Source organism: Mustela putorius, unplaced genomic scaffold, assembly GCF_011764305.1.
Source record: "Mustela putorius furo isolate JIRA1106 unplaced genomic scaffold, ASM1176430v1.1 tig00000827_pilon_pilon_pilon, whole genome shotgun sequence".
NCBI lineage: Eukaryota > Metazoa > Chordata > Mammalia > Carnivora > Mustelidae > Mustela > Mustela putorius.
In genome coordinates this window covers 5820462-5847317 of record NW_025421489.1, presented here as the reverse complement: position 1 = coordinate 5847317, position 26856 = coordinate 5820462, and the positions used below count along the sequence as shown (strand labels likewise).

The following is a 26856-nucleotide window of genomic DNA, read 5'->3' as shown; positions in this document are numbered from 1 at the left end:
TTCCCTCAGTTTGTACTGTCATCATTTTATCGTCTCTTAATCTCAGCTTATTTCCTATAATCTACAGATTTTTTTTTATTATGTTCAGTTAGCCCACATAGAGCATATCATTAGTTTTTGACCTACTGTTCCATGATTCATTAGTTGCGTTTAACATCTTTTGCGGGTTTTTTTTTTTACACCTGTGCGGAAGGTCCAACATGCCGTTGTCCTGAGCACTTCACACATACGAAGGCATTAAATCATCACCCCACCTTTGTTTGCTGCAGTGTCTGTGTCCAACCGGGCTTCCTCAACATTCCCTCCCAGGACGGGAACCAGTTATCCCTGTATTGTTCTGAGTTGGGCTTGGCCAATGAGAGACTCAGACTTAGGTCCTTAGTTAAGGACCAAGGTTGAGAGGTGAGGGGACAGCCAGGATGGCAGCCACCGACGTACAACCTTGGGGGAATTAGGGCTGGTGAGCAGACGTAAAAACATCAACCCCAGCTGGCTCAGAATCATCATTCCCTTTGCTGCTCTGACGAGGGCTGATGGGATTCTTGGTGAGAAGAGACTAGAAAGGATATACACGTTAAGTTTGCGGAACAGAAGGGAGGAGCATGGCCTGTGTTTCGTTATAATCTTGAAGCACTTGTGCAGTCATTCCCAAGAAACACTTGTATCCTAAACTCTCACATTAGAGAGGCCCCAGGTATCTCACAAAGGCACGTGGACTGGAAATTCTATCTCAGGCTTATTTCTGTCTGGGCATCCTGTATGTAAAAAATGAGTAAAGTATTAAATTGTAACTATTGGGATGCCTGGGTGGCTCAGACGGTTAAGCATCTGCCTTCTGCTCAGGTCACCATCCCAGGGTCCTGGCATCAAGTCCCTGCTCAGCGGGAAGCCTGCTTCTCCCTCTGTTTACCTCTCTCTCCCCCTCACGAATAAAATAAAAGTCTTTAATAAATAAGTAAATAGTAAGTATTATGTTTAGGAGAGAATATATGCATTTTATATACAGGCAAACATAGGATCTGATATTCATCAGAAGGCAGAAAAGTTTTCAATCTCCTAAAAGATGAAGTAAAATACAGAACTGCATCTTTCTTGTTATTATTGTTGTCATTGTTTATAAAAAGCATTTTAGAGTTCATAGTTTTTTTATTCATGAGTTAATTTTACCACCACCAAAATCTTGTAAAGAAGGCAGAATAAGCATTACTAACTCTTCTGTCTCAGAGACGAGCAAAGCACTAATGTATCCATTTTAATACTCACTCCCAAAGTGCTGTTATCGTAAGCAGCATCGAGGGAACCACACAGAACCATGACTGCCTCTCCGGTACCGCTTTACTGATTCATCACTTTCACTTTCTGATGGAAAAGAAATTTTATCTCCTGATAAGTTTTTATTACCACTAAGAAAATATATATATCATTCTTGAACATTCAATCTCTGGTTTCCCCTGCTGAATACTTCCTTCTAATGCACACTGAATTGATTACCAATATGGTCTTTTGGAAGAGTTTACCACTCCAATTTCATCACAAGTCTACTCAGACCACATCACTTATGAAACTTAAGATGGCAGTTCAAAATGTGTTTGACTTCCTTCAGAACTATTGGGTTTCGTGTCTCTGATAAGATTGATGAGAACTAATAATGTTTTACCGGGGTTTTCATTTTGAACCCATCTTTAGGGGAAAATAACAGGATAGATTATCTCCAGTTTCTCTAACGACATCAGAAGAGTTTGGCAGGGGTACATCCCTTAAGATACAAAAGGATTTAGATTGGCTGTTTTTAATCATTTCCTGATTATAATATCAACAAAAATAGGTAGTTATATGGGTTTGGGATCATTTTGAACATTCTCTTCTGACCTAAGTGCTTCTTAATATAAATTTCATATGGAGTTGGCCTTTTATTCAATCTAAGGTCTGTTAATTATTTCAAATTGACTATGAAATCATCCTAACCTCTCCAATCACCCTTTAAGATTGGAAGGGGACCAAAGAGGACTCCTATTTCACAGAGCTGCCCTTCTGCAAAGCCCTTCCTATATACCATCTCATTTAATACTCAAGAGAGGCCAGTGAGGGAGATATCACGGCCCCACTTGACAGATGGGAACACTGAAATTTGGAGATATTAGGGAACTTGTCCAAGATCATCCAGGCAACCTGTGGTCTGACTCCAAATTCCTTTTCTACAATATGCTACAGTGGAGGGCAAATGGGTAAATGATCTCCAACCCCATTCTGTGCTCACTGAATTGGTGGGGACGGGGAACAGAAGAGACTTGTGCCCCTAGGACGGTCTTCCTCTTGAAGCTCTCAGTTACACAGAGGGGAGAAGTCAGCTGGCCCTCCCTGAAGTCCTTCCTCATCCTCTCCTGCCTATTCAGGTCTCTAAAGGCTGAGGGAGAGAACGGTTCTGTGCCCTTTGGTCCATTGATAAATGTTCTTATAAAAGTTTGAGCTGAAAGAAGGCAGAACGTAAAAGTTTTAAACTGCTGTTGGCCCAGTTTCTTGGTTCTCTAGCAGATATCAGAGAGCTGACTTGTCCTTGGTGGAAACATAAAATAAAAAGGTAAGCAAAGATGCATTGTTTCTAAGCAAATCGGATGTATGTGTGACAACACATTTTCTTTTAAATTAAATCAGGTCATTTATAGGCAGCATGTAAAGGCACATCCCACGTTACCAAAGGGTAATTCTATTAGTAGATTCTATGCAAATGGGTTTCACTGGAGTGGAGTTTTGTGGGAGACAGAGTTTCATCTTTTGTGGAGATGTACTAGCCTCACCTACAAACCAGAAAAGGTGCTTACTTTCCTGAGGCTTTTGAGACCTCTGTTTAAATTTCATATTGTAGGGACAACAAATGTATTATTCTAAGTGCCTTGACTCTAGAGGAATATCAACTACTTCACAGGTAGAATACAATTATCATTCGCACTTTAAATCTGAGTAAATAGTCTTAAACACTTTCTAAATCCTATTATATGTACAAACTTTGCATGTGAAGGTCGAGCGAGTAGGCAGAGGAGTGTAAGTAAATACATCCTTCTCCCAAAAGTACACAGTATTGAATGGAAGAGAAAAGGCCTTTATACTGTATTCCCTCAATCCCACAATCAAAGACCTTTTAAAAGAAAAGGCAGAGTTAAAATAATAACCCCAGTTCTATGATAAGGAACTTCCGTATTTGAATGTCATTGAATTATAGAGTTGGAAGCGGCCTCCCCAGGGTCCGTGTGAGGCGTGCCAGCCGCTCCCGGACCACCACGACGCCTTCATCCCCACAGCGCCTTGCATCTGGTGATCTAAATCCTGATGATAAACTATTTTGTCCCACATTTAAAAATTTTCATTCACAATCTTGACCAATAACCAGTGCCTTTTAAGAGGCAGGCAGTGGGCCTAACAGAAAGCGTGGCCTTGGGAGTTCGACTCTTTCGTCTCATTTTCTTCGCCTACAGAAGGGGACTCAGTACAGGGATTTGGTGAGAGCTGGAAACAACAGGAGTCTTGGCAGAGCTCCTGCTGCTCAGCAGTGCTAGCTAAGTGGTAGTTATTCTGATTACAACTGACACTCTATAAGCGAACCGTTCTTACGAAGCATCCCCTTCCAATGGCCTTGCTGGTAATTACAGACGTGCAGCTTTCTCGTCTCTCATCTGGGTTAAACCATCTTGGGAAATTGTCTTGGTTCTAGCATATGTTTACACATTGGAGTTAAAATGTAAAAACCTCACTCTGTTTTCTACTTAAGCATTGATCTATTGAAATTAATACCAGATAACTGTTGCCATCCTGGAAAGAGATACCGCCCAGCTGAGGCAGGGGGAACAGAGTATCAGCAAAACACCATTCAGTAAGGGAGCTAAGTGGACAGGGTCCATGGGAGATGACAAAGCTGTATCAGGTACTTTCCAAAGAAAGGGAGATTCTTGACCCAACTAAGGCAGACAAGTTTATCTGAACTGATCGTAGCCCTAAAAGAACCTAACGAAAAGTTCCTACATGCCTCTTAGAGAGCAGAGAACTCCTAATGGGGAGACAAATGAGCTGCCACTGAAATTTCAGGAAGAAATTATTCTTCTGGGTCACCAGGGTAGTGGTGGTCACTGAGCAAACACATGGAAGTTTTGATGCGTCTGCTAACTCATAACTTTGAAAAGAACTTCTTTTCTATGGGCTTGTTTCCTCTCCCTTGGTTTCTGCTGCTAAGTCAGTCATTAGGCAGCAACTGCTTTCATGTTCTCCGTGGGTCTTGACCTTGACCACTGGTTCTCTACATGTGTTCTAAAAGAGGCAGTACTGGGGTATAATCTCACTAGCCTTTGTGAGTGACTCTTTCCCAGGCCAGTGATTTCTGGTGCCCTCTTTCCCAGTTCTACTACAATTCTAGACTAGAAACTATGAAGGCTTTACCATCAAGTCAAGGGTACTCCAGGAAATGCCAGCAACCCAACTGGTCCCAAGCAGAACTTCTAATAACTGCAAGGAACTGACACTTTGAAGATACTCCTTGAGGTTTTAATGCCTTTTGATAGAATAGCTCAGAAGGATTTATGACTGAACACTGAGAGATTTAAAGACAAGATATTCTAAAGTCCTTTTTGAACAGGAGAGTTGTCATATGTAAATTGCAACGACATATCCACTAGTCCTGATGTGGGTAACCGCGATTTCCCAGAAAATCATGGGAGATGGTGTCCTTACGTTACTCTGGTGTTTATTGACCTCCATGGCATGTCTGACGTCAGGCGGTTCCTTCATATGGGCATAATCTGAGAATCCTCTGGCGGCATCGTGTTTCTGCTTATAGGCAACCTTTAAAAACACAAACCATTGTTAGTTTCTTCAGGAGTACGCTACGTTCCTACCCATTAAATTTCAGCGTTTTGCTAGGAGTTTGTGTACTTGAGTTCCACCACCATGGTTGTATTTGCCTAAGCCTCTGTAACAAGAGAATATACTCAGTGCTTTAAGGTTGGTGCTTCAGGTTAGAATCCTAATTCTGACTCTTTCCTGCTAATTTCAACAGTCCTCAACCACAGGCGTGCTGCAACCCCCCTCGTATTTAGCTAGCTTAAATCTCAGGGACCATTTTGGGAAACCTTTCAAATCTAAGCATTTTTAGGGTCATAAATGTCCAAGGTTTAAATCTTGGGAAAGCAACGGACAAAGTGGATGAAATGACCAGACATTTAAAGGTGAATTTTTCATTTTTTGATTAATTGTTAATGACTTTCTGTAGGCACAGCTATAATATAACATAAAGCTCATTAAATGCCCCAACCTTTGGGAGAAAATAAAACATGCAGGCAGATTTCTGAGATCTGTCAAGGCCTGTCCTCTGCAAGGGAAAAGAGCATCACGCCAATATCACCCATTGCTACCATTTCAATTTGTCCCCTCCTAGGATGGAGAGAAGGCGTGAGAATGATTACTTCAAAAGTAGAAATAAGCAAATTCAATGACAGAGTTAGGGGGAAAAAAATCCAGAAGACAACAAAGGAATTATTCCTTTACTCACATTCTATTCCATTGTCCTATGTATTTCCTTCCCAATTTTCAGTTACTTTTGTTTTATTTTTGTAGGATTACTTATTTTCTCTTCCCTCATGAGAACATAACTACCTAGCTCGGTGAATGCTCAGAACACAAACTGACAAAAAGTAAGGATCAAGAAATATTTGCTCAATATATGAATGAATAAAAATAAAACAAGAATGGATGAATGAATAACTTATTTTAAAATTAATTCAAATATATATTAAAAGTTTTCTAATAAAAAGATATTATACAGAACTAGAATAACTTGACACAGGAGAATGGAGGCAATTTTAAGAAAAAAAAAAAAAAAAGAAGAGTAGTCACAAGAACAAAATAAGATTTAATTTTTAATGGAAAGGAATAGCAGCTCAATTTAAGGAAAAACTTTTCACCAATACTAGCTCCTTGAGAGTTATGCCTCTATCTTCTTACACATCTTTTAATATCCTGTGCCTCTCATACTGAATGACAGAGGGTAGAAATGTAATAAATGTTTAGTGAATGAATGAATAAATGAGTTTATTAAATATTCTCATGAACTTAAACCCCTCATGGGTTTTAATAAACATTATTAACCATTCATTTAACTTCAATAATATACTTGTCTAGAGGATTAAGGTGATATTTACAAAATTAATTTTTTTTATTTTTAAAATTTTTATTAACATATAAACAAAACTAATTTTTTTTAAATTTCTTTTCAGTGTAACAGTATTCATTGTTTTTGTATGACACCCAGTGCTCCATGCAATCTGTGCCCTCTCTAATACCCACCACCTGGTTCCCCCAACCTCCCACCCCCCCACCCCTTCAAACCCCTCAGATTGTTGTTCAGAGTCCGTAGTCTCTCATGGTTCACCTCCCCTTCCAATTTCCCTCAACTCCCTTCTTCTCTCCGTCTCCCCTTGTCCTCCATGCTATATGTTATGCTCCACAAATAAGTGAAATATATATATTATATAATTATTGACTCTTATATTGACATATAATAATTGACTCTCTCTGCTTGACTTGTTTCCCTCAGCATAATCTCTTCCAGTCCCATCCATGTTGCTACAAAGTTGGGTATTCGTCCTTTCTGATGGAGGCATAATACTCCATAGTGTATATAGACCACATCTTCCTTATCCATTCATCCGTTGAGGGGCATCTTGGTTCTTTCCACAGTCTGGTGACCGTGGCCATTGCTGCTATAAACATTGGGTGTACAGATGGCCCTTCTTTTCACTACATCTGTATCTTTGGGGTGAATACCCAGTAGTGCAATTGCAAGATCATAGGGAAGCTCTATTTTTAATTTCTTGAGGAATCTCCACAGTTTTCCAAAGTGGCTGCACCAACTTGCATTTAAAGGGTGTAAAAGGGTTCCCCTTTCTCCACATCCTCTCCAACGCATGTTGTTTCCTGTCTTGCTAATTTTGTGACTGGTGTAAGGTGGTATCTTGATGTGTTTTGATTTTAATCTCCCTGGTGGCTAATGATGATGAACATTTTTTTCATGTTTCTATCAGCCATTTGTATGTCTTCTTTGGAGAGGTGTCTGTTCATATCTTCTGCCCATTTTTTAATATGATTGTCTGTTTTGTGTGTGTTGAGTTTGAGGAGTTCTTTATAGATCCTGGATATCAACCTTTTGTCTGTACTGTCATTTGCAAATATCTTCTCACAAAACTAATTTTTAAAAAATAAAATCACTGCCTCTTACCATAAAGAAAGAAAGCCATCTCTTACAACTATCAATATTTAAATCTCTTCTCTGGCTCCCCCACCAAGTTCTTCTTGAAAACATTTACTGAAATGGACCTCATGCTGGGGTGTCACAGTCTCTAAACTGTGGAAGCTTTGACACAAATCCCCTCCCCTAACGAAGCCCCAATCTGTCTTCCCCTTGCGGCCAGGTAGGAAGAGTCTAGTTCAGTGGACAGAACTTCAGATATGGGCACACAGCTGTCAACAACTCCCATCTGCACTCCAAACCATCTGCACGGAGTAAGGTCCTGAAACTCTGTACTTCTGAATGCCCTTGTCTGTCCAATTTCCAATTAATCCACTCAAAATGCCCAGAATGTCCTAGATATGGTCTGACCTCTCCTAATTAGTACTGTCCAGTTTAGTCTGGGTTATGATCTCTTATGTGCTCTACCTACTATTCATCTATCCATAGATCACAGTGTTTTCCTTCTGATAGCTACGTTGAGATTTCTGTCACCTAGATTCCTTAAGCCTTATTCAGTTCTGCCCTACTCCGTCCTCACATCCAATCCTGCATATCTAGTTGAATATAGGGACTCACACGCAGGACCCCCATGTTTTTCCAGGGATCATTCATCTTGTTAGACTCTGTCCATTGATTTAATCCATCAGGATATCTAATTCTCAGGAACATATCTTTACATTTTCACCAATTAGTTATGTCAAACAAGAAATTCATGAAGGACCTCCATTTAAGTTGGCAAAAACATTATGTCAGTTCCATTACATTCTATATTATAATTTGGGGGGAATGGAGGAGGAGTTTAATGGGTGACCAGGTCTATTAAGCCAAGAAGAAATCTTTATCAGATTTATTCCTTCTTCTTAAATATAAAGGAGATAGCGTGTACCTAGCTCCTTTTTGCTGGGTGTCTGGTTTAGACTGTATGACTTGTGACTTTATAAACATAACCAACACAGCCGATCATTTGGTGGGTTATCATAGAAATGGTGAGTCATCAAGCACAATTTTAAAAAGCACTCTTTCTTTAAAAGGCTATGTAATTTTCTACTCGCAGCATTAAAAGTCATTTCATTTATAGCTGCAACGCAGCACCACTTTAGAATTAAGATTACATCAAATTGGAGGCAGCTGAACTTTAATTTATCATATTAATTTTCATCCTTAAAATAGCTAATGGAAAATTATGTCAAGCTAATACATTTTCTGATAAATTTGATTTCTTAGGATTTGTCATTATTGTGTAGCAGTTCCCTAGATTAACACTGTTGTCTTCATACCTTGAGAATCAAGGTCGCCTTGCTACTGGATACCTAACTAGTGGAGGACACTTAAAATAATCTTACGGATTTACATATAAATATGTTTCAGTAGTATAGTAATATGTACATTTATCTTGTATACTTAATAGCACGGTATATTTTTATATCATATATATATACATAAGACCTCTATACATTTCTAACTTCAGGATATTTTACAACTACTGTGTCAGTAAGTGCACTGCCAGTCCCCAAGCACCGACACGCCTGGAGCTCCTGAGGCCGGGCCCCGGAGCCACCACAGATAAAAACGTAGGCGGTCAAACATCTCCTGAGTCCAGATGCCTGAGTAATACCCTGTATTGCTTCTGTGATAAGAGATAATTTAGCTCCTGCCTGAAATAGCCCTGGGGAGAAGATCTCACCATTTAATGGCATGGCACGTCCATGTCCAGAAATTTTCTTTGTGATCTTTGTTTATAAGATTTTTCATGGGGGATATCTCCTAAAATGGCTTCCTAAAGTTTCCACATCTCTTTCTTTTTTAAAATGACTTCTCCTCAGTCATTTTCTATAAGGAGCATTAATCTAGCTCACCTCACAGTATCATTCTAGTTTGGATTAAGTTTCTGAGAATGTTTGCAAATTGGTTTTAACACAACCTTTTGATCCAGTGTCCTTGGTCTGGGAGACTTTTTCATTAGAATCCAGAACACCTGAGATTCCAGAATGTGTCTAACCACTCTAATTTAGATTACCACAAATCGGATATGATTTGGACACAGCAAAAGGTTAGCTGTTTCATTTTCTCAGACACAGTCGAATAGTTTTACTTTCTTGCCAGTCTTATTACCAGGTAAGCTCTGAGAATTGCAATTTTAGCCACGATAAAATTGATTTACACAAACCTCAAGAAATTTTATTACATTACATCGAAATTTTATTACATGATTCCATTGAAATAGATACTTTATTCGGAATCCAGGTGTTGCCTTACTAACAAGTCCGATGACTAATTACAACGTTGGGCAGTGTTGGGAGCACACACCTGTATTTTGCAGGGGGCATACCCCCACTAGAGCATAACACAGGCTAACAGAAAAAAGATAGATTCCACAATACACACTGTGGATTATCTTCCCCGTTCAGTCCTACACTGCACGTGCTCATGTACTATAGTTCCCTTTCTGCCATGAAAAGGTGAAGAGAATTTTGCACTTACACAGCAATGAGGATGTAAATATCTCACAAGGTTACCTTCCCAGGTATAAAAATAAGAAGAGACAATTCTTTCTTTTTTATGTAACTGTTGTTTGTCACATACAGAGTGTTGGGTTGTACTTATTTGCTTTACAAAGTGGTCCAAAGATTATCAGCAAGTGGCTAGGTGACCAGATGTTGTGAGGAAAAAAAGGGGGGAGCTATTAGTCATGGTCAGCCATGCAAAACGCTGGTATCATATGTTTTTAGCCTCCTGTTATACAGCTGAGATCAGCTTACTGCCAAGCTGTGTACACAGAGGACATTTAAATTGGTAATAATAAAGTACTTAAAGATGTTCTGCAAAAGATAACAACGCTCAGTCTTTTTCGAGAGTACTTTATTTTCAGACTATTTTAAAATTACCTAGGCATCTTCTACTTAAAACTAAAAAGATTCTGAAGGAAGAGTTCAACTTGTTTAATAAGAAAAGGAGTGGTGGAAATATAAGAACTAGCTGATACAGTGTGTGTTTAAGACCCTAGACTCTGAAGCCCGACTATCCATGTTCACGCGCTGGCTCTGCCATTTATTGGCTGTGTGATCTCAGGCAAGTTACTTAACTCCTCTGTGCTTTCAGTTTCTGAAATGGGGCTATCTCATGGAGTACTTATAGGGATTAAATGATACACATATATGTGGAATAGAGAGAGCAGCACCTGATACATAGTAAGCATTTCTATGTGTCCATTATTATTTTAACCTAAAATGTAGCATGAAGAATATAAACTACATAAAAGGAAATATTTCCTAAAAAAAGAGAATCAACAAATTCAACAAAATCAATTTTACCAGTATTTATTGACTATCTCCCTGTGTGCCAAGGACTGATGCTAAGCCCAAGGGTAGAGTAGAGAACAAGACACGGTAAGTCCCTGCTGTCATACCACTTAGGGGAGCCATGTAGCAGATTCGCAGAGTTTAAAACAAAACAAAACAACTGTATTATGGAGAACACAAAGCGGGTAAGATGACCGAGAAAGAGGTGAAATATTCTATTTTGAAATTCTGTTTGAAGAAATACAAGAAATTAAATGTACTATGTGTTCCTTATGTCTAATGTACATAAGGGGGAAATTATTCTGAATTCCAAATGAGCTTACAGGATGACAATTCTTAAGTTCATCTGCAACTTGAAATCACTAGAGCGACCACATGCACCTGAGATAATCCAGATGAAATCCACAACCCACAGAAAAAGAAATTCAGGAACCTCTCGCCTAACTGAGGAAGCACAGCCCTGTGGATCCTGAATTGAACCATTAACTCTTAATGGGACTTTGAAGAAGCTACTGGAATGTCCTCCACTTAGAGATCACATGCTAAATGAGAGACAGCTTTAATATTTGCTGTCCATTTTTAATCTAAGTAAGCTGTCCTCACAAGATTGAAATTTGTTCTATTGATAGTTGTGAATGGGATTAGGAAAAACAGCATCACGTGACTAACGAATTTGTCCATCCATTTCAATTTCTGTGACATGGCAATGACTACCGACAACACGAGTCCCCTGCTTGCAGTTTTCATCCAATATGCGATACCCAAGATAAAAACTATTTTTCCAGTACTTTCTACTACTTTGCTAACTATGTTTAAATATATTTTTAAATATTAATATATTTTAAGGTGCTAATTATTAAGTGGTTAAATTTATATATATATGATTATATAACAATTTAGGAAAACCACACCTCACTCTGAAGATGCGTAACTTCTCTTGCAAAGACACTATCGATTGTGGCTGGCATCTGCTTATAAAGAGAATTGGAGAGGTTCGCCTTAATGGTGCCTTTGTATTTTGCCTAGAGGCGGGGAAAAAGGAAAAAAATTAATAAGCATTACTTTTTTTTTACTGTTCATATTGAAAGAAAATAAAAGGAAACTTGCTTCAGAAACAGAATTATTTTAAAAATCTGAAGACCATTTAAACCTTAGATACTAGACTGAAGAACATATTCTAGAGAGAGGTAAATCTAATTTATCACAGAAAAATCTTTAAAAGGAGCCACTCAAGAAAATAATGATGACTTTTCTAATTTAACCTATATATGTTTCTAAAAGTAAATCCATCTGTATATATTGATGTTTGACCAGCAAAGAAACACCCAAGAAAGAAGAGACACTAGCATTGTTCCAGAAAATACAGATTGGTAGAATGTAGTGTCTAGAGCGTGAATGTAACGGACAGCGTTCCTTCAAATCTTCAAATCTTTTTAACCTCCTTCTTCCACAACTGTGGTGGGAAGTGAGAACCCTTTTTTGTTGCTTCTGTGTATTCCCATCTCCAATTTGCTCTTCTCGAAGTGATCCCCCAAATTCAGTACTAATAAATAGAAATGCCCCTTCACCATTTCTCTTGGAGAGATTAGGATCAAAGAACCACAAGAGATTGCCTACTTTTTTTTTTTTTTTTTTTTTTTTCTCTATAGTTAACACCTTCAGGAAAAAGAGTCAATTAGGAATGATAAACATCGTGTGAATCTTTGCACAGGAGAAGTAACAGCTAATGCAAACCAACCAAACCATGGTTTCCCACATTCTGATATTATCCCCAGTCAGAGCCAGAGGTGAGCCTGGATTTATTGAGTGTAGACCCTATGTAAACCTTGAGTTCTCACAACTCTTTGGATGTGGGTACTCAAGAAGAGATAATTTGCCAGTTTTCCTCAAAATGTTTTCACGTCCCCAGAAGTAATCCTGAGAGTATCGTGTTGATCTGTTTCCAACATAACTTATGAGACACTAGAGGTCAGTCATTTACAATACAGTTTTATTCATCCTCTTTTCAAATGTATCTCTCCTAAGTGATCTAGTCACAGACAACAGAAATGTCTCCTCCCAGATTCAAATCACTGTTAACATGGTGCTTATTAATGTAGCATAATCTGCAATTTGAAATGCTCTCAGATACAGACTATGCTTTTCCAGCTGGAAAATGAAAGTAGTGCTTTTCTCTGTTTCATAGTAAGTGTCTCTGTTGAACTGATCCTACTCAAAAATAGGTTAAATTGATCTAAAATTACTTACTAAAGATACCATGTTTCAGAGAATCAGCTGCTAAATTTTACTTATTTCCTACATGATATTCAACAATTTTTATCTAATAAACCCATAAGGAAATAAAATAATGGCATTTCTAAAACTATTTTTCTAGTACTTTCTACTTATCTAAGAAAATATCTCTTTTCAAGAGTAATTCTATATAAATATGAAAGGATCAGAGTCGAAATATAGACATATATAATGAAATAGATCAACCAGAGAGTTAATTGACATTGTGCATAGGATTACATAATTATGCAGTGATTACCAACACTCAGTAGCACTCTCAAAAATATTATTCTCTAATTTTAATGCGCAGACTTTTATCTACATAAAAAATGAAAATGCAAACCATTTCGCATGTTTTGATGCCTTACCTCAGAAATAAAAGCACCAATGTTTTTTACATGGTTTAGCATGGGAGTGTCAGTCACAGATGTACACTTGTCCTTGGACTTTTTATATTCTTCTTTATAATGAATCTAAAAGAGAGAACAATTTATGGATGATGAGAAAGAAGAAAAACCATTTTAATGCCCCCTTTTTGAAGAGAAGAATTACTTGAGGAAGTCTGTTTTCTGAAGGAAATACTCAAATGAGGAATGATCTTTAAAACCAGCCAAATCAAGAAAAGGGACATCTAGCACAGAGCTGCAAAGGTGATGAGACATGGGGCGGGGTGGGGGGGAAGCCTGGTCTTTAGATAAGCAAAAGTCCTGTTAACATCAAGGATCACAGGGGCGGGCGCACATGGACTATGGGTCCTGTCTGCCCAGCTAGCTGAACGTAATTATTCAACACTCTCATTTCATTTGACAAGTAACCTAGTTTATTGTTACTTTCAAGCCATTGGTTGAACAGTTAAGCCTACAATCAAACAAAAACATAGCTGCCTACCTCTAGGTTTAAGATAAGTAGTCGTCGGGACAGATGGAACCAATTAAGAAGCAGAGGCAAAGATCAAACAACTGAAATTACTGTTAGCATCATTACCTATGCATGCATGATTAGAGGAAGGAGCTCGAACAGTGGCCACAATGAGCTTCCTTTATATGAACTAACTCTGCTCAAATCAAACTTACCCAATTTAGGAGCATCTACAGGCCTCCTTATCTGCCTTCCCTCCCCCAACAAGAGAAGAACCTGCTCTGAAAGTTTGCCACATGGTGGAGGAGATCATTCCAGAACGCTATGGGTAGACAGATGCACAAGAGAAAGCCCAGAGAGGCTGAGCTGAGCATGCTCATTCCTTCTCTCAAAGTCAGTAGTAAAAGGAGTCACTCCTTTCCCCTTGAGGAGAAGCCAGAATAGTTACTCTGGCGGGAGACCCTGTAGGAACACATGAGCTGAAGTCAGGAAACTATGGACAAGGCCCGAAAATATCATCCCATTCTCACGCTAATTGCCATCCAATCTGAAAACTGGTGAGGCAAAATTTATGACTAGTTGAGAGGATGAAGGTAATTTGCTAAAAATTATATCACCCTGTAATAAAGTCATGTTTATCTACCCAACACTGTAAATACATACGCTGAAAAAAAAGCTTCCAGGTCAGATGATAAATTATATGGTCTCCCTAATTACAACCTAAAAGTGAAGTTTAGTTGACTATGTACCTGGCTCTTAAAGGACATGACTAACACGCCGTTGCAACACTAACATTACACAGAGATTTTACCACAGGTAAATCAGACTTGAGGGGCATCATTCGACCTGAGGTATGACCAGACAGGAACCTCAAAGCAAAGTTACTGCAAAATACCGTTTCTCACTGCTGTGACTCTTAGGTATTAGACGCCTACCACATTAAACATTTGCTTTATTCATGAAATCAACATTGGAACATATTTATCTTATCTGAGCACTAAATTACTTTTTTTTTCTTCTCAGAGATTAGCCATAATTTTAGGGCTCTGCAAATCACCCTCCTCAGTCACTAGTAATTAAACCGTTAATGGCAGTATGATAAATAGTAGGCTATTTTGATCATAAGGAGAAAAAAAAAAGTATCCCCGTTATATAATTAAGTGTGAGAGAAAATAACCTATCATTAGGCTTAAGTTTGGCTCATTATTTTTATCTTTCACCACTATCTTCTTCCCCTCACAGTCACATTCTTGACTGCAGCAGTATGTGCAATGGCCACCGGCCTCTGATAAGCTCTGACCTGAGCAGAATGTTCAGGACGAGAGCACAGGATAAGGGTGAAGTATTTACTTCCTTCACTGTGCTGGCAAATAGTACAGTCTTAAGTGGGGTCTCCCGTCCTTTCTCTGGTCTTTGTCCAAAAGGTACACACACACACACACACACACACACACACACAGACACATATTATTTGCCTATTGTAACTCCTGTTGTATTTCTTTCTTTCTTTTTTTTTTTTTAAGATTTTATTTATTTATCTGACAGAGTGAGAGACAGCAAGAGAGAGAACACAAGCAGGGGGAGGGGCAGAGGGAGAAGCAGGCTTTCTGAGGAGCAGGGAGCCGGATGCAGGACTCCATCTCAGGACCCTGAGATCATGACCTGAGCTGGAGGCAGATGCCTAATGACTGAGGCCCCAAGACACCCCTCCTATTGTATTTCTAATGAATTTTACAACATGACTGAGGATAAGCAAATGATCTTACATTTTTATATAAAGAACGTCACATAGTGTTAGCTTTCTTCTACCAGGATAATAGAAAAAACAGATGGGCGGGAACTACACCGATGAGGGACACAACATCCTAGGTGTAATAAAATCACTAAAGAGATGGCCACTTCCTAACACAGCCATGGCCCTGTCCACTGCATAGACTGCCTATGTGACCTCCTTCTTTCCAAATAACAGAACTCGAACGTATTTATGAGCGTAGCCAGACCCCTGCCCCAGCCCTAGAGGATGAGTTGCTCCAAGTCAGGCATGGTTTGCTCCTTCCCTTTGGCCAGTGACTGGTCTCCCCTGGTGCCCAGCGCTGACCACAGGACATTTGTAGAAGTCTTCCCAGGGGTGTTCCTGGTATTGCTGGTGCAAAGGGAAAAAACCTTGCTGGCACGGCCCTTTGACACCTTTGCTCTTCCACCTCCTCCGTTCCCCAGTCACAGGGATGCAGCAGGCATTGGGTCACCACAAGGCGGTAAGTCACCATACCCAGGATGACAGAGCAGAAGGAAAGGAACCTGGGAGCCCAAGAACATCCACCATACCAAGACTGGACCCCTTACCTCCACACTCTATTATGTGAAAACAAGAAATCCCACCTATATGGTAAGCCTCTGTGCTAGGGTCTTTCTGTCACCTATTGCCATCTGCCCTCACAACTCAGATACTATCCAAGCTACTTTCTAATGGGGGGGGGGGGAGTGGGCAAGGTTGATGACTTACTAGTCAGTAAGATACCCCAAATCTTGACCTTCTGCTCTGACCGCACCCATTAATCCCACCATGTCTCAACTACAATTAGAGGTAAGTCAGTTCAGTGAGGCTTTCTCTTCTTAGCCCAGGCTTTCTTTCACTTGGTGTGACCCCAAGTAATGGCTGAACTTGGAAGACAGATGTAGAAATGTCTGAGAGTATTTCCTTTAACAGGCACTCCTTTAAAAAAAAAAAAAAAAGATTTTATTTATTTATTTGAAAGAGAGAGAGAGAAAGAAAGAGAGAGAAAGACTTGATCAGGGAAAAGGGCAGAGGGAAGGGAGACAAGCATATGACCCACTGAGCGGGGAGCCCAACACGGGGCTTAATTCCAGGACCCTGAGATCATGACATGAGCCAAAGTCAGATATTTAACTGAATGAGCCACACAGGCACCCCTCTTTTTACAGGCACTCTTAACCAAAAGTATCAAGAAAGTCTTCTCTCAAGTGGAGCCATGTTGGTTCAATGCATCCGACCCTGGAAGAAAGAACCACAGCCCCGTCACTACCTGGTAACAGGGCGGGGAACACGCAGAGCCAAGGCGGCCATCGCATTAAGAATGCCATGGGATACCATCCCAAGAATGCCATGTCATTCTCTTAACGCAATCAGAGCTCTCTCTGGGGGAATAGCCACAGAATCCCAATGCCTTTAGCCCTGGGAGCATTTACCCACAACAAACAATGTTCATTTGCCTGGAAAATGTCTTTCTGCTGCCACACGAGTGAACACCCTCTAAAGGGTTGAACCAAAACACTGCATCACAGGCTTTAGGCAGATGGGGCCAAACTCGCTCCGCAGAAACCCTGGATGCCTAATTTACAAGAAACATACAAAAATATCCCCCTTAACCTAATACGTCCTATGTAACATTTATGCCACAGAACACAGTACTCTATGAGGAGAGCCCAGCACAAAGCAGGAGAGGGATGACGCAACGATGGCCACGTCTGGGGGTCGGGGGGTCGGGGGGTTGGGGGGTCGGGGGGTTGGAGGGTCTGGGGGTCTGGGGGTCATGAGGACCTCATTTCAGATCCCAGGTGTGTGGCTCCCTAGCTGTGTGATCCGGTGAACAGAACGTGAGGCCGCTTCTCACGGCTTCAAAATGAAGACCCGTGCAGACCGGAAAAATAAGACACCAGCTTCACCGGGTGACAAGGGCTACAAACAGATTGCCTCCAAACAGAGAAAAAGGCTCCAGTAAACACACAGGTGTCCCTCTGGAATACAAGGGATCAGAAAACACACAAAAGGACCTGAAGGTCTGTCTTTAAGTTTGAGACCCTGGGAAAAGCCCCGTGTGCTAAATGAAATGTGGACACTAACCGAGGGCACCATCAGAAGCAGGAGAGGGCCTCCACCGGGGCTCCCATCTAACTGCCCCAAGCATTCGTCCACTTCTGTCTGTTTTTGCTCCATGATTGACGCAACTCAAGCACACATTTAGACAATGACCTAGTGATGCAGGCAACATAATAGACATGAGACCCTCCCATGTAAGTTCATTGGCTCCATATAGGACACGGATGACGTGGACTGTGGATAAAGCAGTTATCCACTGCTTATTTATTAAGTTAGTACTTAATAAATACCTTTTCCACCAAATTTCGAAAAACTAGAAATTCTTTTGGGTCCAATACATAAAGTTCTTCCAGAACATATAAATTAAAATTTGTTTGTAAAACGATGGCACAAATTCCTCTCTTTAGTTTTGTTTTAGAGACAAAAGTAGTACTTGCTCCAACTCTTTGCAGGTAAATACACAAATTCCAAAAATTAAAAAAAAAAGAACAGTATTTTTAAAAGTATGAAATTCTATTTTGAATCAGAAGGTGAACATGTACACAGATGTATATCAGGCCACAGGCTGTGAGCTAAATATTCAAGTCGTACAGACATTCTGCCGTACAGCATAAATCTGTAATAAACAGAAATCACTCCCACCTATTAGATTTCTTCTACCTCAGAGAGGAATAACATGGCTTTGGCTTTTGCTAAATAGTAAAGGCCACGCCCCTCGCCACGAGGCTGGTTCTGCAGTCACTGAAAAATGATCTTATCCGAAACAACTCCAACAAAATCACCTACTCACTGAAGTTGCCCCTTGAGTTCCAATGGTTTATATAATATACTTAGCTCATCCCCAATTACCATTTAATAAAAAACATAACACCTGGAAGAGATACTATTTCCGGAGTTAGGAAACTTCAAGTTTTAAATGTTTGCATTCCCATTACCAATATTAGTGTAATCAATAACAGTAAAGGTAACCTGTGCAGGGAAATCTACGGTTAAGAGCAAACACAACAGAATGGCTGAGGCTGAGAAGGCTTTGTGCTCAATCCTTTTCCTCACTGCTCAACTGTGTGACCCTGGCAAGATACTTAACCTCTCTGAGCCTTTGTTTCTTCACCTCTAAAATGAGAGAAACAATGGAGTCCACCTCAGAAGCTGCAAAGCCGGGCACAGAGTCCTTGAGAAATCTTAACTTGGCTGATGTCTTGTGGTGGTCATCATACCATTACTATTAAGAGTTTACAAAGGGGGAGCCTGGGTGGCTCAGTCGTTAAGCATCTGCCTTTGGCTCAGACCATGATCCCAGGGTTCTGGGATCACGTCCCGCATCGGGCTCCCTGCTTGGCAGGAGGCCTGCTTCTCCCTCTCCTACTCCCTCTGCTTGTGTTCCCTCTCTTGCTGTGTCTCTCTCTGTCAAATAAATAAATAAAATCTTAAAAAAAAAAAAAAAGTTTACAAAGAACTTTCTCATGCAGTAGCTTAGTACTCCCAGGTAAGAGCACAAAGAAATACTTCATTTAAAATTCTATTACATTACATGTCAAATATATGGAAAGAGTAGGATTCCCACCATCCTCTGGCTCTTTCCGACAAGCCCACAAGGAGACAGTCATATATAAAATGTGACTGGATGGATACAAAAGTAATTTTCCGATGTAGCAGTTAATAAATGCCAGCATCCCTTGAGTGCTCACCATGTTCCGGAGAGTTCACTAAACATTCCAGACGTATTACCATTACTTCTAGAAAATGGAATAGATGTTGCCCTTGAGGAAGTGAGCCCAGTCCTGTTACATAACCTGCCCCAACCTTACTGTTAAATTGATGCAGGCAGGTTGACTTCAGTGAACATGCCAACGTACTACCCCACTTCCCCAGATTGAACTCTTTTGAAAACAAACATGTGTTGGGGCGCCTGGGTGGCTCAGTGGGTTAAAGCCTCTGCCTTCAGCTCCAGTCATGATCCCAGGGTCCTGGGATCGAGTCCTGCATCGGGCTTTCTGCTCAGCAGGGAGCCTGCTTCCTCCTCTCTCTCTGCCTACCTGTGATCTCTCTCTGTCAAATAAATAAATAATGTTTTTTTAAAAAAAGAAAGGAAACAAAACAAACATGTGCAAAATATTCTGATCACTTTGCTCATTAACTACAACAGAAATGGCTAGTATGACACTCGCTTTTCATGGGTCATCTCTCCCCGCACACAGGGTTCTTACCATGCAGTTCAGTAACTCGAGAACCCCAAACTGTAAATGCATTTTATGTAAATATGTATTTTTTTCCCCTGGTTTCAAGAACTACTGCATTCATCGGAGTCCTCAAAAAATCCCCGAACTGTTTTTTAAAAAACCATCCGTTTAGACAGAGATCCTCCTGACACAAATTCCACCCCCATTCAAAGTCTAAAAGGCTTTGCAGTTCACACATGGAACATGCTCTGAAATTTCAATGCTTTATGATTTCATGCCCGAGTGACAATGAAATTCATAAGGGACACCGCTCTGGACTGAGAATACAGGGACCTGTTCCTACAGATACTCTCTGTATAGGTCACCTTGAGGAAATCAATGGAAATTTCGGGACTTAGTTCCATGATCTGGAAAATAATTGTGTTTTAACAATGATTGTAGGGTTTTCTCCCCTCGATGATCTGATGGCATAATAGTGCCACACACACATAATGAAAAATTAAAAAAAAAAATCACTGAAGTCACTTACATCACTAATGAGCTTGGTGCATTTTCTGGCCAATTCCATCCTTAGGTCTTCAATAACAGGCTTGAAGAACACCTATGCAGAAAAACAAAGGAAGGAAACATTTTTTCTAATGATCGGCTTAGAGGAACAAGTAGCCTTCTTTAGCTGGTGTGTTCCCACTTACCGTGTCGTCTTCATCTTCCTCTTCCTCTGTTTTTCCCTCTTCTGCTTCATCTTTTACATCCTCAAATACAAGGACCCTCATTTTTACTCTGTGTATAGAGGGTTTTTTTTTTTCTTCTTTTCTCTCTTTCTTTTTTCTTTTCTTTTTTTTTTTAATTCACGAGGACACCCCCTTTCTCTGTACTATAGCACCCTTGAGCTCTTGGAGTCTCTGGTGTTCCGGCAGAAATGACGTTGCCCAGGCCTCATCCCTATTTAGCTCACACTTCACGCTCTTATCATGACTGCGTGTGAGTGGATGGATGGAATTGTGGAGGTCAGCCAGGACTAGCCTCCCAAGTGGAAATACCGGTCCAACAGGCAAAATTCAATTTTGTGACCTTTTAAAGTCAACATTCTCTAATCTGGGTAAGCAATCCAAAAGAGACCATTTATTTATATTTCACTAATTTAATTCATTCACAAAATAGTTTGAAAAAGACTTAAAGATTGTGGGAAAACAACTCCACAATGTAACACTCAAGATAACACGTCCAAAGCCTGTTATCTCAAAGATTTCCCAGCTCCCTCTAAATAAAGCTTTTGCTGGAACATCAGACATATCTCAGATTTGGTATAGTGAATCTGTATCATTCAAACTTGTCTTGTTAATCTAGATTAAATTTTTTATGACACAAAAACATACTTCTCACATTCTAAAAGATACTAACTTTAATTAGCTGATTAAAGGCTAGTAATTTATTATGAAAAACCCTTTGAACCACCTTAAAGAATCTATTCTGAGTTAATTATGATCATTACTCTTATATTGCTATTGCATTATTTTAATTGTAAACATCATTAAATACAAGAAGTTGCAGTTAACATAGGTTGATATATCATTTAAGAATTCTAGAAATATCACTGTTTCAAAAAAATAATAACTATGCTCTTCCATTCTGCCCATTGTGTCAATTTTTATAAATTCACTAGTCTTTATATTATAAAATATTCACTATTTATGTATTCCTCAATGTGTACTACACGCCTGGAAAATTTTGGAAAAATAAATTATAACACTATTTATAATGGAGTATGTGTTATCGATTACATAATTAAAAGTATATTTCTCAAAAAAAAGCTTTATTGTCAATTTGGGCAATAAAAACTCATAATTTATCAGTTTGGTTATTCAAACCCAGGGTAAATTAACTTGTTGGACATAAAAAAATACCCCATAGTGAATAATGAAACTAATTATAAAACATAAATTTATTCCAAATACATTAAGTAGCCAAGAATCATGCTATTTTCTCTTTATGTCGTATCTAGTTTTATCTAATTGCTTTGGCCTTACCTAAACTAAAAATTCTGACAAGAAAAATATTCTAAACAGTCATTAAGCATAGATTATTCTTCAGATTGTTTTTCCATGAGGCCAAAGTTCCACAGAATACTCTAGAGGGGGAAGGGGGTTTCATAAGCAAATGTGTTTGGAAAAACCTGTATGTTCATCTCTACCCGTCACTTAGAGATCCACATGGCATAATGACAAGTTGGAAGCTCCAAGAAGACCCACAATCAAGAAAACTGGTTAGGTTTTATTAATCCAGTATTTCTGAAATATGAAATCCTATTCATCTAATCTAATCTACCTACTTACCTACATATCATTTTTTTTTTTTTAATGATTCCCCATGCTCCAGAAAATTAGTGTTCTTCTGTGAAGTACTACGTAAGGGAAGTATTATCCTATTCTGGAAAAAAACAAAAACAAAACAAAAAAAAACGTTGTGTTCTAGAATAGTCTTTTCAGGAAATGATTTTTGGTATAGGCTAACTTAATGGCATCACATATCCTGCTCACTAGCAAAATGCCAAAAAGAAGTCCCCCAGGGTGCTGAATTTGGAAACCTTCACTTTTAAAATAACAACTATGTTATTTTAAACATAGCTATGTAGAGAATTCTACAGGGAATTTCTCCGCACATTATATTTGTTCCATAAGGGAGCAGAATGTGTGAACTCGGTTTCCCTCAAGCCTTCTGCCAAAAGACTGTTCTAATATTCTATAGAAGATCTATTACATTCTCTTTATTTGGAAAAGGGGAAGAACAGTTTCTATAAGCTTTTCTAGAAAACCTCTAGAAGCATGGGGAGAAAATTTCACCAGAGCTAGTTGAGATGACTCGTGCGGCTCGCGGTGACATCTAATCCCCGTGGGGATTTACCTGCAGTGGACTTCAGTGGCTGCTTTTTCTCTCTTATTGACTCTCCGCTGTGCTGGAAGAGAATGATCTGTTGAGATTATGCGCAGAAGTTCTGAAAGCAAAACCAAACACCATATGCACCGTAAACACACATTTTCCATTTGTGGATTTTCGAGTCAGAATTTTAAAGCCAGAGGGATCCTTAAGAAATCAATTTTACTAAAAGTCCTCTCTTTTACAGGACAAAATTAAGACCAAGAGAAGTTAATTTTTTGTCTCATCCACAAAGTTACTCAATGGAATACCAGGACCAAAACTTAACCCGAGCTTTATGTTCATTCATCCAAATAAGTGTTACTATGTCAGGCACTGTGCTTGGTGCTGGGGACGTGATGGTGAATAAAGCATACTCCTGCTAAGATAAAGCAGGAAATTTGAAAAACAAACAAAAAAAAACAAACAAACAAAAAATAAAAACATCATTCAAGACCTGCTGGATGAACTCTTTAATGGCCTGTCTGGCAAGCTACATACAATATTTCTTCTGATTGAATGTATCTTTTTTTCCCCTCTCACCTGTAAGTATGATACAAAAGTCATGTAAAGTTTTCTTTAAAACACTTTAAGCCTTGCACTTTATCACAGCAAATCTCTCTTGTTAGTAGCTCCCAGATGCAACTTGGGGAATAAGAAGAAAGTTCTTTGTGGATAGCTATCATGTTTCAAAATTCCCTATTTTCCTCTTTATTTTTTAAACCAAGTTAAATGTTGTGTTTTAATATATATATTTGCACCCTGGAGCACCCCCATAAGGGAATAGCTGTATAGCTGCTATCACTTTTGCTTATTGTGTTTTGCTTATTGTGTATATTGTCTACCTCTTACTTTAGTACTGGACCCCATGCCCTGATACAGAATGAGACCAATGTAGGGATCACATTATTTATGGCAAGACCCGCTACTTCCAGCTATAGCTCCCCCACATCCTCTAGGGCACATTCTCTACCCTCTCCACCCTAATTCTCCATAGTTAAAGAAAAAAACCAAATTGCCAGAAGTTATTAAAAGCAAAGCACTTTAAAAATAGCAAGGCTTCTTACAAACACAAGATTTGTCAACTATCCAACAAAGGTACACAGTTCCAGGAAAAGCACCTGATAATGAAAGGGTTTTCTCAGGTCAAAGGGTAAGACTCTACAACATCAACATACTTGAAAAGGCCAGAAGAGCCCCTATAGCCTAACAGCCTAAAGATAAGGGCTCGGTTGCATATGACAATACAGAAGTCTTTTTTTTTTTTTTTTTTTTTTTTTTTAGATTCTATTTATTTGAGAAAGAGAGAGAGAGAGTGCACACAGCAGAGAGAGAGGGAGAAGGAGAGTTTCCACTGAGTGGGGAGCCTGATGCAGAGCTCGATTCCAGGACTCTGGGATCATGACCTGAGTTGAAGGCAGATGCTTAACCAAATGAGCCACCCAGGTGCCCCCAGAAGTCTTTAATTTGTTTAGAGTTTGATGTTTTTGTGTAAGCAAATATATTTCCATAGCAACTGCCAAGTCATAGGGGTAATTCAGGTATTGGGACAGAGCCCAGGGCCAAGGAAACTCCTATGTGCCATCAGCACCGGTTTGCAGTGCCCCACTGTCTGCAGTGTTCCCCTGTCTGTAGTGTTCCCCTGTCTGCAGTGCTCCCTTGTCTGTAGTGCTCCCTTGCCTGCAGCGCTCCCCTGTCTTCAGTGCTCCCCTGTCTTCAGTGCTCCCTTGTCTGCAGTGCTCCCCTGTCTGTAGTGTTCCCTAGTCTGCAGAGCTCCCCTGTATGCAGTGCTCCCCTATACGCAATGATCCCCTGTCTGCAGTGGTCTCTTGTCTGCAGAGCTCCTGTCTGCAATGCTCCCCTGTCTGCAGTGCTCCCTGTCTGCAGTGTTCCCTTATCTGCAGTGCTCCCCTGTCTTCAATGCTCCCTTGTCTGCAGTGCTTCCCTATATGCAATGCTCCCCTGTCTGCAGCGGTCCCTTGTCTGCAGAGCTCCTGTCTGCAATGCTCTTAAGGTCACATGCAGTAAGAATTGCCCAGATTGTGACCAACGTTTCATACTTATTTCGCTTTTCCCCCTTTTCTTGATCGTGATAGAACATGTGCTTGTTGCCAACATGGTAATGAGAGCCTTGCAAATGAAAATCCCTAATAATTAAAATAGATGGAGATTCAATTCTGAGTTGAGGAAAACTTCCAGGGATAAACTGAAATTTTCCACTTTAAAATTAATTCTACATTTCTTACTGCAAAATATTCCCCCTGAATGGTTCGGTGAGAAACGAATTAGCTCATTTGACTTGTTTGCCTGTCTTGGCAGTCTTTTATAAACTTGTTTTCAGTTGCCTGGTTTCTTTACATTTCTTTTTCTTTCTTTCTCTCTTTCTTTTTTTTTTTTTTTCTTTTAATGACTATCTCCCAAAAGGTTCTTGGTTCTCAGCTGAACTCCTGGTCATTTTACTTTTGCCTCACATAGTTCCTCGTGGTTTGGCAACTGTCCAAAAAGAGAACTTTACTAGTAGATGAGGGGATGAAATTGTTTCTTCAAACCAGAAATGTAAGCTCTCTTGGGCAATTTGTCTTCTTTATAAAAGATGAGAGCTCTGCTTAATATTAGCCCAATCTATTTTTATAGTTTACATTCATTAAGCCCATCTTCTCCTTTTGAATGGCCATTTCATTACTGTTTGTTAATTAGAAATCAAAAGAATAAAAAGCAACCTGAATAACTGTCACCATTACTAATTATGCCATTAAAATACGATTTAATAGAATGTGTTTTTTAAAATTCATATTCCTGTTTTCACATGTAGAGATTGTAGAGATCCTATTCACAAATGAGAGCCATGCATCTAAAATGGTGTTGGAGGAGAAGGACAAGAAACTGCAAATTGTTTTTGGCAAAATTTCCGGGTCGGGTGTGGCTGGGATGCCAAAATCAAAAGTATGTTCCAGATGTACTGACTGGGGCGTTCTCATTCAGAGTCTACATTAACATAAGCATCCTGCAAACTGAAGGACTTTGATTTAATTCTCTGCTTACTTAAGACAGTAGTTCAGTATGAACAACAGTGAAGTTCATACAGTCGCTTTCACAAGCCTTCCCACTGAGAGAAGCCAAAGTTCCGGGTGGCCTCTGTAAGCCTTGTGACCAGAGCCAAAGGGTCAGGCACAATCAAACAGCTTGGCTATCCCAGAAAGTATCCCTTTCCTAGAATTTTGTGTAAGATGTGTCAGGAAGAATTGTGAAAGACTTTGAAACTGGCAAAAAAAAAAAAAAACCCTCCTGTGTTATCTAGCGTTACCTCTGGCTAATTTGGCCTTTTGCTGTCTTTGTATATGTGCTGCCAAAGTGAGCATTGACTGGCCTTTTGCTGTCTTTGAACTGCTTCACAGGACCATAAAATGTTAAAAAAACTGATAACAATGCTAATGATGCTTTATCCATACAAATGCAAATTAATTGTGTCCTGGGAAAAAGCAATTGATTACTGGTCCTATCAATAGAGCCTTTTGCTTTATTTCTAAATTCATTTCAGCAATTCCTTATTACTTATTCACGCGTGTTCTTCAAATTCACCTATGAACCAATCTTAACGTCTTATTGGTGCCCTCATTCATTAATGAGTTAAAAATCTTTTTTTTTTAAAGATTTTTATTTATTTGACAGAGAGAGAGAGATCACAAGTAGGCAGAGAGACAGGCACAGAGAGATGGGAAGCAGGCTCCCCGCGAAGCAGACAGCCTGATGTGGAACTCAATCCAGGACCCTGAGATCATGACCTGAGCTGAAGGCAGAGGCTTAACTCACTGAGCCACCCAGGCGCCCCAATGAGTTAAAATCTTTTAAGTGTGTTTATTTTATGTTACACGAGAATCATGATTTCACCATTTTAAATAATCCTTTAATGGATGCAAATGATTTAATTATTCTCATTGCTTTCCTTCAACATTTGGCAAAAGTAGAAAGGGAAAAGTTATCACCGGACAAAGTGCTCGGCTCTCAGCTGTGAAACATAATTGTAAAAATCTTTGGTGTTCGTTGAAACTAGCTTTTTGTTTTGTTTTGTCCTCAGGTCTGATCTCGCTTGACTATTGGCAAATGCCACATGTGTGCTTGTATATGTGTATATTCACACACACAACACACACACACACACACACACACACACCCATACACATGCGCGGGAGCAGATTTAATTCACCACAGCTGCCAGTTCCCTCTTGA

General features: G+C 39.6%; 1 protein-coding gene across 14 annotated transcripts in view; it reads right to left on the bottom strand.

Annotated features, from left to right (window-relative positions):
* The window catches only part of NEBL (nebulette), a 363452-nt gene that overhangs the window by 88494 nt on the left and 248102 nt on the right, over window positions 1–26856 (bottom strand). For 4 of the 14 annotated variants that reach the window (XM_004757591.3, XM_004757593.3, XM_004757592.3 and 1 more), the window contains exons 1-5: window positions 20409–22033; window positions 20246–20317; window positions 13209–13313; window positions 11481–11591; window positions 4717–4827 (exon numbers count right to left, since the gene is read on the bottom strand). The exons of 2 other annotated variants lie outside the window; for them this stretch is intronic. In XM_004757591.3, coding sequence (XP_004757648.1) covers window positions 4717–4827; window positions 11481–11591; window positions 13209–13313; window positions 20246–20317; window positions 20409–20489 — 480 coding nt within the window. In that variant the 5' untranslated portion in view covers window positions 20490–22033. 8 more of the 14 variants (XM_045085003.1, XM_045085004.1, XM_004757590.3 and 5 more) reach the window with 6 other exon arrangements.